Genomic DNA, 11,719 nt, shown 5'->3' on the forward strand with positions numbered 1-11,719 from the left:
GCACCCCACTTCGCACAGCAGCCCCACACGTTCCCGTTTCCCCCCATCCCCGACCGCCCAGGTCCTCCGCGCTTCAAGAACTCCCTCCCCGTGCGCGCCAGGATCCCACCCGCCCCTTCCCGCCTCGGCCCTGGGGTCTCCCTCCCCGAGTCTCCGCCCGGCACGGGGCTCTCGACCCCCTGCTCCTTCTCCGGCTCCGGACCCTGAACTCCGCCTTGCGGGCCCCAGGCCCCAGGCCCCTGCACGCGCGCCCGCGGTACCTCCGCCGCCGGCTGTCCGGGTGTCCGGGCGGAGCCCCCGACGCGCCCACCCCGCATCCGCTCACTCCCCGCACCTCGGCTTCGGCGCCCCGGGGAGCCCCGCCCGCGGCGCCCCTGCCCCGCGCGCCCCCGCCCGCCCCCGCCCTCACCTGCCCGGCGCCGCGCGGCCCGGCTCCCGCAGCCACACAATAGGGCCCCCGCCCCGCGCCCCAGCGCCCGCGTCGCCCTGGAGACCGCCGCGCCCCCGCCCGCCGCCGAGGGGAGGGGCCGGCGGGGGGGAGGGGGAGGGGAGGGGAGGGGAGGGGAGGGGCGGCCGCGACCCCCGAGCGCCCTGGGAGTTGTAGTTTCGGGAGCGCGGGACGCGTGGCCGCGGGCTCGGGTCGCCCCTGGCGGAGCTCGGGGCGCCGGGCGGGGGGCGGGCAGCGGCAGCGCAGGACCCGGCCAGAGGGCGGGAGCTGGACCCTCGCGCACCCCCGCCCCGCTCCGGGGCCAGCCCCCCGGGAGCCGCGGGGCCCACCGACAGCCTGGCCTGGAGAGCCCCCAGGGGATGCTGGGGGAGAGGGAGGGGGAGGGGGAAGGGGCCCCCAGGGGATGCAGGGGGAGCGGGACCCCCAGGGGATGTGGGGGGAGGGGGAGCGGGACCCCCAGGGGATGCGGGGGGAGGGAGGAGCGGGACCCCAGGGGATGCGGGGGGGGGAGGGAGGAGCGGGACCTCAGGGGATGCGGGGGGGGGGGAGGGAGGAGCGGGACCCCAGGGGATGCGGGGGGGCGGGGGGGAGGAGCGGGCCCCCAGGGGATGCGGGGAGAGGGGGAGCGGGACCCCCAGGGGATGCGGGGGGGAGAGGGGGAGGCGGGACCCCAGGGGATGCGGGGGGGGAGGAGCGGGACCCCAGGGGATGCGGGGGGGTGGGAGGGAGGAGCGGGACCCCAGGGGATGCGGGGGGGGGGAGGGAGGAGCGGGACCCCAGGGGATGCGGGGGGGGGGAGGAGCGGGACCCCAGGGGATGCGGGGGGGGGAGGAGCGGGACCCCAGGGGATGCGGGGGGGGGGGGAGGGGAAGGAGGAGCGGGACCCCAGGGGATGCGGGGGGGGGGGGGGGGGAGGAGCGGGACCCCAGGGGATGCGGGGGGAAGGAGCGGGACCCCAGGGGATGCGGGGGGGGGGGGAGGGAGGAGGGGACCCCAGGGGATGCGGGGGGCGGGGGGGAGGAGCGGGCCCCCAGGGGATGCGGGGGAGAGGGGGAGCGGAACCCCCAGGGGATGCGGGGGGGGGGGGAGGGAGGAGCGGGACCCCAGGGGTTCCGGGGATGGGGAGAGGAGCGGACCCCAGGGGATGCGGGGGGGGGGGGAGCGGGACCCCAGGGGATGCGGGGGGGGGGGGAGAGGAGCGTAACCCCAAGGGATGCAGGGGGGAGGAGCGGGACCCCAGGGGATGCGGGGGCGGGGGGGGAGGGAGGAGCGGGACCCCAGGGGATGCGGGGGCGGGGGGGGAGGAGCGGGCCCCCAGGGGATGCGGGAGAGGGGGAGCGGAACCCCAGGGGATGCGGGGGGGGGGGAGGGAAGAGCGGGACCCCAGGGGTTCCGGGGATGGGGAGAGGAGCGGGACCCCCAGGGGATGCGGGGGGGGGGGGGGGAGGGAGGAGCGGGACCCCAGGGGATGCGGGGGGGGGGGGGGGGGGGAGGGAGGAGCGGGACCCCAGGGGTTCCGGGGATGGGGAGAGGAGCGGGGACCCCAGGGGATGCGGGGGGGCGGGGGGGGGAGGAGCGGGACCCCAGGGGATGCGGGGGGATGGGGAGGAGCGGGACCTCAGGGGATGCGGGGGTGGGGGGAGTAGAAGTGGGACCCCCGGGGGATGCGGGGAGAGGGGTGGAGCGGGACCCCTGGGGGATGCGGGGCGGAGGGGGAGCGGGACCCCCAGGGGATCCGGATCCGGGGATGCAGAGGGAGGTGGGAGATGGCCCCCAGGGGATGCGGGGAGAAGGGGGAAGCGGGACCCCCAGGGGATGTGGGGGGAGGGGAGGGGAGGGGAGGGGGCCCCCAGGGATCCGGGATGGCGGGGAGGGGCCCCCAGGGGGATGCGGGGGCGGTGAGGTGGCGGGGAGGGGGCTCCCCTCTGCGCGCCTTCCCCGCCCCACCTCCTGTCCCCCGCCGGCTTCTGCTGCGGCTCTGGCCCGACTGGAAATACCTGTCTGCACTGGCGCGCTCCCAGGCCCTGCCCCGGCGCCTCCTGCAGGGTGCCAGGGGACCGTGCGCCGGCGACGCCGCCAGGGCTCCCCGCTGCAGCCCCAGCGCCGGCGACCCCGGGGCACAGGCGGGGGGCAGGCTGGGAGGCTTCCCCACACGGGGCCTGGACACAGGGACACACGGGCAAAGATAGAAGTGCTCTCCTCCTGAACTCTCCAGGGTGCCCACCCTGGACCCCAGGCTTTGCAGGCCTTTGGGCAGAGACCCCCGGGAAGTAGGCCTAGGTCTGTTCCACTGAGGAGAAAACGGGGCCGGCCCGGGAAGGGGGGGCGGGGCGCTCACCCCAGTGGGTGACTCGCCCGGGACTTTCCCCTGGTGCAGGGCAGGGCTGAACGCACACTGGCCTGGACTTCCTGAAGCCCCCCTCCTTAGAGACTGCAGGCCCAAGGACTCCTCAGCTTTCTCCTGGGTGAGCTGGGGGCCCCCTAGGGATACAGGGTCAGGGCCCTCCCCGATGGCCGGACCTTCCCCTTCACTGCCTTCGCCCACGGAGCCTTCGGGGCATCTGATGGGGGAACTGTGGCCTCAGCAGTCTGCCTGGAGACACCCTGCAGGGCACACCCAACTGCTCACACCAGGATCCCAGCCACATCCTCCTTCCAGGTGGTCCCCAGCCCCGGGGCCAGGACGCTGCGGCCGGAAGCTCACCATCCCCGCTTGTAATCCATTCGTTCTCAGAGACCGACTGCTGCAAAGTTCTTCTGGGTGTAAACATTTGGGGGCTTTTCAGCCCGGCTTGAGATTTGAGATGAAAAGGTGGCGCCAAAGGAGGGGGCGGAGGGGAGGCAGGAGCAGCGGTGGGGCTCTCCCACTATCCCTCCAAAAAATTCTCCCTAAGTGGCAGCTTTCAGCATTACCTTACAAGGTGACATGCGGACCTCAGGGATAGGACTGTTCCCGAACACAGGTTAGGGGGCACAGTGTGAAAGCCAGGCGGGGAGAAGGCTTCAACTCCCCTCCTGAGCCTTTTTCACCCCTCTGCTCCTTGTAGATCCCTAAGATCCCCCCACTCCCACTCCCCCCGCTGGGGTGGGCGGCACCCCTGATCCAAAGGTTCAGTTTCTGCATCTCCGATGTGTTCTTGAGGATGAGCTTGTTTTGTTTGGTTATTAAAGTAACTTTTTGTAAATCCAGGATTTAAAATAACTTCCCATTTTTAAAAGTTTACGATATGGTCCTTCCCCGCCACACCCCACCCCCACCAACGGCTCTTTTTGGCTCCGATTCCGAGGTATCCTGTGGGCTTTTTAGCAAGAGCAGGAACCAACCCCAAACGAAACTCGTTTCCCTTCCCGTGCCGGAAGTGAAAGTTGATAAAAATAGTCCCTGAGGCTCAAAGTGAAGATTTTTCTCCTGGGTTGTCCTCAATCCAGGATTGTTACTCTCTGGGAAAGTTTGCTCGACCAACCAGGAGTTTATGTAACGTGAGCACCAGCAGCCCGCGAATTCTCACCTGCGATGAGGAGGCGGGACGAGGCGGTCAACTCTCCCCATCCCCGCCCTATCCCCGCCCTATCCCCGCCCCATCCCCCCCGGCCTGGAGAGAAGCGTGGTCTCTCCCAGAGGGTCACTAGCCACTAGCCTTGGGCGTGCTGGTCCCAGGGAGGCTGGAGGTTCTCCAGACCCGCTTCCCCCGCCTCCCCACCTGGGCACAGCCTCGCCGTCCCTACAAGTCACCGCGCTCTCCCACCTGCCAGTGTCTTCCCAACCATCCCCCATCAGGCTAGACCGGCCCATCCCTGCGCTCCCTGCTGATGGGGGTCAGAACTGCAGTCCTCTCTTCGCTCCGGCAGGGTCCACTCCTCCCGCGTCGCCCTCACCTTCACCCACCGCCCGCGTCCCATCTCGTGGTAATTACGTCTTCACACGCCCCAGGAAGGCTTCCTTGCTAGCCAGGTGCCTGACTCTTAGTAGATCCTTAAATAGGACCCTCCCCTCCCCCACCCCATCCCCATTTGCTTCCACCTATTTCAAAGGACAGTCAAACTTTGCAAAGTGCCACCAGGTGATTTTTACCCTGGTTTCCTGCAGAGGACAAGGTCTGGGTCTCTGTGACCTTCGAGTCCACCAACTGAGGGTCTCTGCCTTCTTGCAGGTCCCCGGATGGTTTGGGGCCTCAGCCCTTCTCTGTTCAGAGACGGAGTGAGAGCGGCTTGGCCAAACCCGTGGGAGAGCCCTGGGCCCGCTGCACAGGACTGTCCGTCTCTTTGCTCACTTTTCCTGCGCCTGACCCAGAGCCACGGGGAACCCCGCTCCCCCACCCCCGTGTCTTCCCGGTCAGACTCCAGAACCGATTACAGGATTCAGAGGAACTGGGCTACAGGCTTGGCCTGGAAGGGGGGCGGGGAGAGGCCAAGGGCACAGAGAATCTGCCTCAGACCCCAACTGCCTTCCAGGGGGACCAGGGCTCCGGCCCTTGGGGGGGAGAGAGGATCTGCTGCCCACCTGAGGAGCTCTTTGGGGGACTGGCTTCCCAGCCTCACCAACTCCTTCCCAGGCCCCAGGGGCTCCATCTCCTACATAGAAACGTAGGTAGGAAGCCTCCCCCCTCCACTTGTCTCCTGGCCCTGCTTTCTTTCCAGTCCGGAACCTGGATAGAACCCTCCTCCTGGGTGTCCTAGGGCCTGGCCTGTCTTCCCAAAAGCAGTGTCCTTGGTCCCCACAGCTCCCATGTACATCCCACTGCCCCTTCACAGCCCAATACTCTTTTTCTTTTTCTTTTTCTTTTTCTTTTAAGATTTAACTTATTCCTGAGAGACACAGAGAGGCAGAGACACAGGCAGAGGGAGAAGCAGGCTCCCTGTGCGGACCCCGATTCGGGACTCAATCCTGGGACCCGGGGTCACGACCTGAGCCACAGGCAGAGGCTCCACTGCTGAGTCGCCCAGGTGTCCCCGATACTCCTTTTCTTAGAAGTTCGTCTGGAGAGCAGGAGCACCGTGAGGCACGGCCCTCCCCGAGGCCCTCAGACCTGCTTTGCAGGCTACCCTGGGGTACCAGCCATCCGGGGGCCACCCCCACACACACAGCCGCGTCCCTGTAGGAGCCCGATCAGCAGAGGCATCAAAGGCGCCACTGCCTCTCCTTCAGAGCCTTCCCCCCCAGCAGCCATACCCAGCGAGTGGCCAGCGTGTCCCCAGGAAGCAGCAGAGGGAAACCCTGAGCTCCCGCACCTCCCCCAGGGCCCCCACGTGGCTGACACCGTGTCCTCCAGCTCACTCACCACCTAGAGTCCTGTGAGTGGCACCCGCACGCCCTGAGGTGGGCAGGATGACCGAGACGGGGGCTCTGCAGGCCTGGGGGAGGCATTCGGGCCACTTGTTGGGGGGGAGGACAGAGCAAGAGCACCTGGTCCTCAGGTGCGTGAGGGTCTTCATCAGGGACGGGTGTGTTGAAGGGGGGCGCGCACCCAGGACAAGCGTCCAGAGAGAAGGCTTGACCTGGGTATCCTAAGCACAGGGCAGGACAGCGATACCAACCATGACAGCCGTCAAGGGTCCTGCAGGTACCCGTTGGCCGGGCTGCGGTCCCCCTGGGGCAGGCCGATGGCAAGACAACCGGGCTAGGGCCGTCCAGGAGCTCCAGGTCGTCGGAGCGGGGAGCCTTGGCCTGAGCGCGGGTGCCCGGGTGCTGGGAGCCGAGCTGGGCCAGGAGGACCTCAGCTGGAAGCGCCCCGCTCCCCTGCCGCTGCTCTCCCCGCTGCAAGCGACTCAGGGACTCAGGCCGGGCCAAGGGCCTCACTTCCTCGGGCGCCGGGGATGGGCCAGGCCTTGAATAACGAATATGAAGGGGGCCTGTGAAGGGGGCTTTGGACTCGGTGTGCTCAGCAGAGGCAGACAGGAAACCACCGGTCTGGGGGGAGGACCCGGAGGAGGAAGGACCGTCGGAAGCACGGGTCGCCGTCACCCAGCCCAGGACCACACGCAGCTCCTCCAGAGCGGTGCTCACCTAATTTGACTTTATTGCCAAAGAAGCCTCTCCCGCCCCCACCCCGGGTGGGGGGTATGGCCTTTGGACACCCGCCCTTCGGCCCCCTGGGAGGAGAAGCCCCCGAGTCAGGGGGGAGGCCTGGGGGGGCAGGTGGGGAGAAGCGATGCTCAGGCCAGGGGCCCCAGGGGCGCTCAGGCCAGGCTGGGGCTGGGCTGCTCCTTCCTTCTCAGTCTGAGTCTGTTTCTCTCGAGTTTCCTGGTCCTGGGCGTTTGGCATCCTCTCTGGGCTCGGACGCACCAGAGCCCCGCGCCCAGAATCGCGAAGAGCAAGAGGAGCAGCAGCCCCTTGGCCAAGAGGCAGGAGTAAGTCGACGTCTCCTCAGGGAAGTGGGGATCTGGGACAGAAGGCAAGGAGAGAGGGGCTCGCCACAGGGAGGGGGAGGCAGGCCCCCAGCCCGCATCCCACGGGGGGCCCCAAGTTCAGGGCCAGTTGATATTCCTTTGCAAGTGGCTCTGGAAACATGTTCCAATCACAGAAGCCCCGGAACTGAGATCCAGGGAGCGATCCAGGCTGAGCGAGAGACTAGAGAACCTTTGGGAGTTGGGAGCACCGCCCCCCACCCGGAGCCCCGGTCTGGGGCACAAGGCCCCGCGGGTTCCAGGTACTCTCCTGGGAGGAACTGAGGGAGGGAGGTGGCGAGGCCCCGCAGTAGCTCGGGGGCTGACTCTGGGGACCTGGTACCTGTGCAGAAGGACCTGGCGGGGATGGGTTGAGAGTAGATGGTGCTGACGGGGTTGGTGGCCCTACAGGTGTAGGAGGGGACACTGTCCCCAGGCCTCCAGGAGGTGCTGAGGGCAGAGCCCTCGTGCACGGTGTCCCTGCAATCGTCCCGGGATATCCAGCTGTAGGTCACGTCCTGGCCTGCCTCCTCCACGGAGCACGCCAGAGAGAGATTGCAGCTCTCTTCCGCAGCCATCTCAAAGTTCACGGAGACATGAGGCTCCGACAGCCGTCCTGGACGTGGGAGGACACAAAGCCCTTGAGGCACTCAGGCCCAGGTTGGGTCTGCTGTCTTAAGCTCCTCAATACCGGGGTGAAGGGCCGAGAGCCCCTCCACGTAGACAGAAAAATCTGGTCCCGGGCTCCCCCGGGGCAGCTGCTAAGATAGAGGGAGCCGCTTTGAGCACTACCCACACCCACTCCCCCCGCCCCCATGCCCCCACGTCCTTCTGTCCCTCACCTGCGTGCCCTGCCTTCCTCCAAATCTCATTTTGCCGCCTCGATCCCAAAACACATTATCACACTTCCTGGGGGCATTTATAGTTTAATCAGTGTCTCTGCAAGATTCACGGTAGAGAATCAGCCAGTGTCACAGGCACTGAGCAATGTGGTTCGGCTACACAGGGGTATGGGTTAGCAGCCCCCACATGGCACGGGAGGATGGAAGGCTGAGGAATAGAGGTGGGAGCGAAGGGCCCCTGGGGTCTGCTCGTGAAGCTCCTGACCCCTCTCGCTATGCCGGGAAGGTCTCGGGGAAGAGCCTGCGTGCCCAGGGCCTCCCCGGGCCGGGCCACTCCGTTTGAGGCCGCCGCTCAGATCCCGCCGGGCTTGGGCACCCCGGGCACAGTGTGCCTTCCAGACCCCACCCCTCAAACCGTAACTCTGAGTCCCGAGACCTCGGGTGCTTTGCACACAAAGCTCAGGGAGAGCCGGGAACAAGCAGCCACAGGGTCCCCGGCCTAAACTCACGGTAGACGCGCAGGCTGTACCGCTGCATGGAGGATGCCTGCGATGTCCTCAGGTTGACCTGAGCGTAGTAGAGCCCCGAGTCCTCCCAGCTCAGATTGCTGATGCGCAGGGAGTAGTCGGGGCCCACCAGGCTCACCCGGCGCTGGTATCGAGGGTTGGTCAGCACGATTTTGGTCGGCTGTCCCTCTCTGCCCGGAATCACCACGGCAAGGCTCGCCGAGGAGGACCAGATGATGTTCTCGACCTCCTCATCGGCCGGTATCTCCACGGGGAGGCTGATGGACTCCTGAAGGACCCCAACTACTTCCTCTGCATCCACATCATCTCCAGAATACCCTTCGGCTGCAGAAAAAGGAAGAAAAGACGGAAACAGTGCAGCTGGCGCCTGGCTCTGGGCTGCTGAGCCTGGCACGGGAGGGGGGCACTGGTGCGTGCCAGCAATCTCGCCCTCGAAGCAGCCCCTCGCTCAACCCCGTCCCCAGCCGCCTCGCTGGCTCCAGCCTTCCCTGCACCTGACTCGAGCACCTACCAGGGGTTGGCTTCTCCCTGGGCCCTCAGCTTCCAAATTTTGACTTGGGCCGGTCCCCCTTCTCCATCCCGGGCTTCCTCACCTGTTGGTCCTACACCGAAGGTGCACCCTACTCCTCTTTACTCCATAAGGGCCAAGCATCCGGCCCCACGCCGCTAGCCCACGCCCCAGCGGGACAGGAGGGCGGACGGGAGGAGGCTCTCCCGCCCCGGGGCTGTGGTCTCTCTCACCTGCACGCAGCAGCAAGAGCAGGAGCAGCCACGGGAGGGCCCCCATGGCAGCAGCCCCGTGCCCCAGGAGGTCGGCCCGCTTGGCCACCACTGTGAAGACGACGAGCTGTCAGGAGGCTGCTGGAGACAGTGATGGGCTGGCTGTCGTGGGAGGGGAAATCCGTTGCCCACTAGCAGCCTCCAGCTTTCTCTTTCTCACCAAGCCCCTCCCTGTCCATCTCGGGAAGTTCTCTCTCTGAGCCTGATTGCGGAGCTGCTGCACCCCCTGACTCATGCTTCCTGTCCATCAAACACTTCCTACATGAAACCTTCCTAGACACCCTGCCCCACCCCCCCCACCCCACCCTCCGCCCCCATCTTCCCAGACACCGCCCTTTCCCCCACTGCCTGTCCAGAGCTCCTGGCCCATAGGATCCCCGGGGGGCCGCTCTCCCTTGGCAGTTCTTATTTTGCTGTGATCTTTTGACGTCATAAGCATCTTTGTCTCCCCAGGCAGGTGGGTTCCATCTTTTGGGGCATCTCTGTCCCCTGCTAGACACATGGAGCGACCAATTGATATTTCTGGAATGGATGAATAAGTGAAATATTCCTATTTGAAGCTTGCTAGATTCCCACTTAACTGTTTAGAGGAAGAAAAAATTTTAACCCTCAAAAAAAAAAAAAAAAAGCACGTCGGACCTGAGAGCTGCACTAGGTTGTTAATATTATGGGAAGACTAAATTGTTCTATGAGAATATGATGTGGACCAATGTTCGAGGAGCTCTGAGCACCAGAGCTGCCCTGGGCACCGTGGTGGTCTTGGAGGCGGTCTCCGCCCCTGGCGTTCAAGCCAACACTGGGCAGTCCTGGATTGGGGACGTTCTAGAGCACATCTGCCTCCGATGGGTCCTCAGACAGGAGAACCTTAAAGGTTTCTCGAATACTCCATCCTACGGGTCTGTGCTGTGCTCAGGAAGCCAGAGCAATGCCCTCAAGCCCCAGGACTTGCTGGAGGCAGATCTCAGTCCCGGTCCTGTGCCAGCACCTCATGCCTTCAGGGGAGCGGACTCAGCCCTCGTCGGGTACTTACTGAGCAGCTTCTGAGGCCCGGGCACTGTCAAGTTCTGAGGGATCCGCAGTGACCAAGAGCTTTATTTCGAGTGTGGCTTCAAGGAGATCGGGGGCTGACGTCTGACCAGGCCCAACTAACTGCCAGTTCGATGGGTTTCACCCGAGGACTCACCCAGGGAGCCAAGGCCCAGGGGATTCAGCAACCCTGACGTCAGGAGGTCGGAGAAAGCTTTCAAGGAGGAATGACCTCAGCGGCGAAGAAGAGAATGAGGCAAGGACTTCTGAAAATTCAACTGGGGAGCATCAGACCTCAGGGGTTGCGGTTGTCTGAAAACGTAGATGAAAAAGTTCTTACGTGGCCTTCGTATTTAAAAAAAAAATTAAGGTGGGAAAAAGAAAAGAAAGCGAGGTCATGGGCGTGATGTCCAGAGTTTAAAGGGTGAGTCTATCAGGTGGGGTCTCTGAGAAGCAGGTGCCGGGCTGGGTGGGAACGAGGGTGCCTGTGTGTGGAGGGGGAGGGAAGCGGAGTCGGGCGGGGGTCCCACCCACTGCCGTGCAGACAGTCTCCGTCTCCCCTGAGCGCTCAGTCACCAGGGTGGGTCCGTGGCAAGGACCCCGCACCCTCACTGAACTGTCACAGCTGGGCAGTGACCTCCCAGGAGGAGCAGGGGTGCGGGGGGGCATCCTGGAGGCTGTCGGTCAACTGCACCCCTGCAGCTGAAGACCAGCTCTCTCTGGAAAGGAGATGCAGGGACACCTCGTGGCTGCTGCACGGGGCTCCACCAAAGGGAGCTGTGTTCAGATTGACGGCACCGGTCTCCAGAACAAGGACCAACAGTCCGTCATGCGTATCGAGTAGAGGGAGAAAATTATCACACACACGCGCACGCACACACGTGCACACACCACCCCGCCATCCTCACTAGGCGCTCCCAGTCCAATATGGAGAAAGGACTTCTCAGAGGATGATTTCCAAGTGCTCTGGAATCCGATTTTCCTTCTGGCTCGTGGACGGTGATCCTCAACTCCATTTCTGTCCCTTCACTTATAAAAAATTTTTTTTTATTTTTAGAAATTTCTTTAAAGATTCATTTATTTCCTTGAGAGAGAGCAAGAGCACAGGTGGGGGCGGGGAGGGGCAGAGGGAGAAGAAGCCGACTCCCCGCGGAGCATGGAGCCTGGCGTGGAGCTCGATGGTGACCCGAGCGGAAGCCAGAGGCTGCGCCAACTGAGCCACCCGGGTGCCCCAGAGATTTTATTTTCAAGGGATCTCTACACCCAGCGTGGGGCTCAGACTCACAACCGTGAGATCAAGAGTCCTGCGTCCTCCACGGCCTGAGCCAGCCAGGCGCCCCCCACCCCTTCGCTCTTATTCTGTCAGGTGGATGGTCCTCCCCTGCCCCCAGTGAGAACTGTGGTCTTGGCTTCTGTCCCGGGTCAGAAATGAGAAGTTCCTGTCCCATGTCGTGATCGCAATTCTGAGCTTAGGTTCAAATCCAGGTCCCCTTCCCCGGCTTGCGTGTCCCAGGCTGGCAGCCTGCCCTGGGCGATGGGAAACATCGCTCCTGCTCCCTCCCAGCTTACCCGGGCACCTCTGCTGCCCTGCGCTGCCCCCGACTCCTGTGCCCCTCTCCTGGAGGGTGGCACGGAGGAGGGGTGAGGAGATCCTCCGTAGCTGCCCCAGTGGCCCTGCTGTCTGTGGGTCTCACAGGTCATTAAGGTCGTCT

At 64.9% G+C, this 11,719-nt stretch overlaps 2 protein-coding genes across 2 annotated transcripts in view; both read right to left on the minus strand.

Moving 5' to 3' along the window:
• Nucleotides 1-317, minus strand: part of IGSF9 (immunoglobulin superfamily member 9) — a 13,203-nt gene extending 12,886 nt beyond the window's left edge. Inside the window, exon 1 of the mRNA XM_077886659.1 lies at nt 110-317. Coding sequence (XP_077742785.1) covers nt 110-317 — 208 coding nt within the window. The remainder of the gene's footprint in view (nt 1-109) is intronic.
• Nucleotides 318-6,443: 6,126 nt separating this feature from the next.
• SLAMF9 (SLAM family member 9) lies at nt 6,444-9,164 on the minus strand. The gene is made up of 4 exons (XM_077886594.1): nt 8,943-9,164; nt 8,184-8,525; nt 7,176-7,448; nt 6,444-6,828 (listed from the first exon to the last, which is right to left on the minus strand). The coding sequence occupies exons 1-4, from the start codon at nt 8,986-8,988 to the stop codon at nt 6,626-6,628; spliced, it is 864 nt and encodes a 287-aa protein (XP_077742720.1). The 5' UTR covers nt 8,989-9,164; the 3' UTR covers nt 6,444-6,625.
• Between the last annotated feature and the right edge of the window lie 2,555 nt (nt 9,165-11,719).

Source organism: Canis aureus, chromosome 38 (assembly GCF_053574225.1).
Source record: "Canis aureus isolate CA01 chromosome 38, VMU_Caureus_v.1.0, whole genome shotgun sequence".
Classification (NCBI taxonomy): Eukaryota; Metazoa; Chordata; class Mammalia; order Carnivora; family Canidae; genus Canis; species Canis aureus.

Bases quoted from the DNA above. Each gene is read 5' to 3' on its own strand.
- SLAMF9 (XM_077886594.1), bottom strand. From the start codon at position 8,988: ATGGGGGCCCTCCCGTGGCTGCTCCTGCTCTTGCTGCTGCGTGCAG. The intron at 8,526-8,942 runs GTGAGAGAGACC...CTTTTTCTGCAG, and splicing joins GCTCTTGCTGCTGCGTGCAG to CCGAAGGGTATTCTGGAGAT. The intron at 7,449-8,183 runs GTGAGTTTAGGC...TCCCACGTCCAG, and splicing joins GTACAGCCTGCGCGTCTACC to GACGGCTGTCGGAGCCTCAT.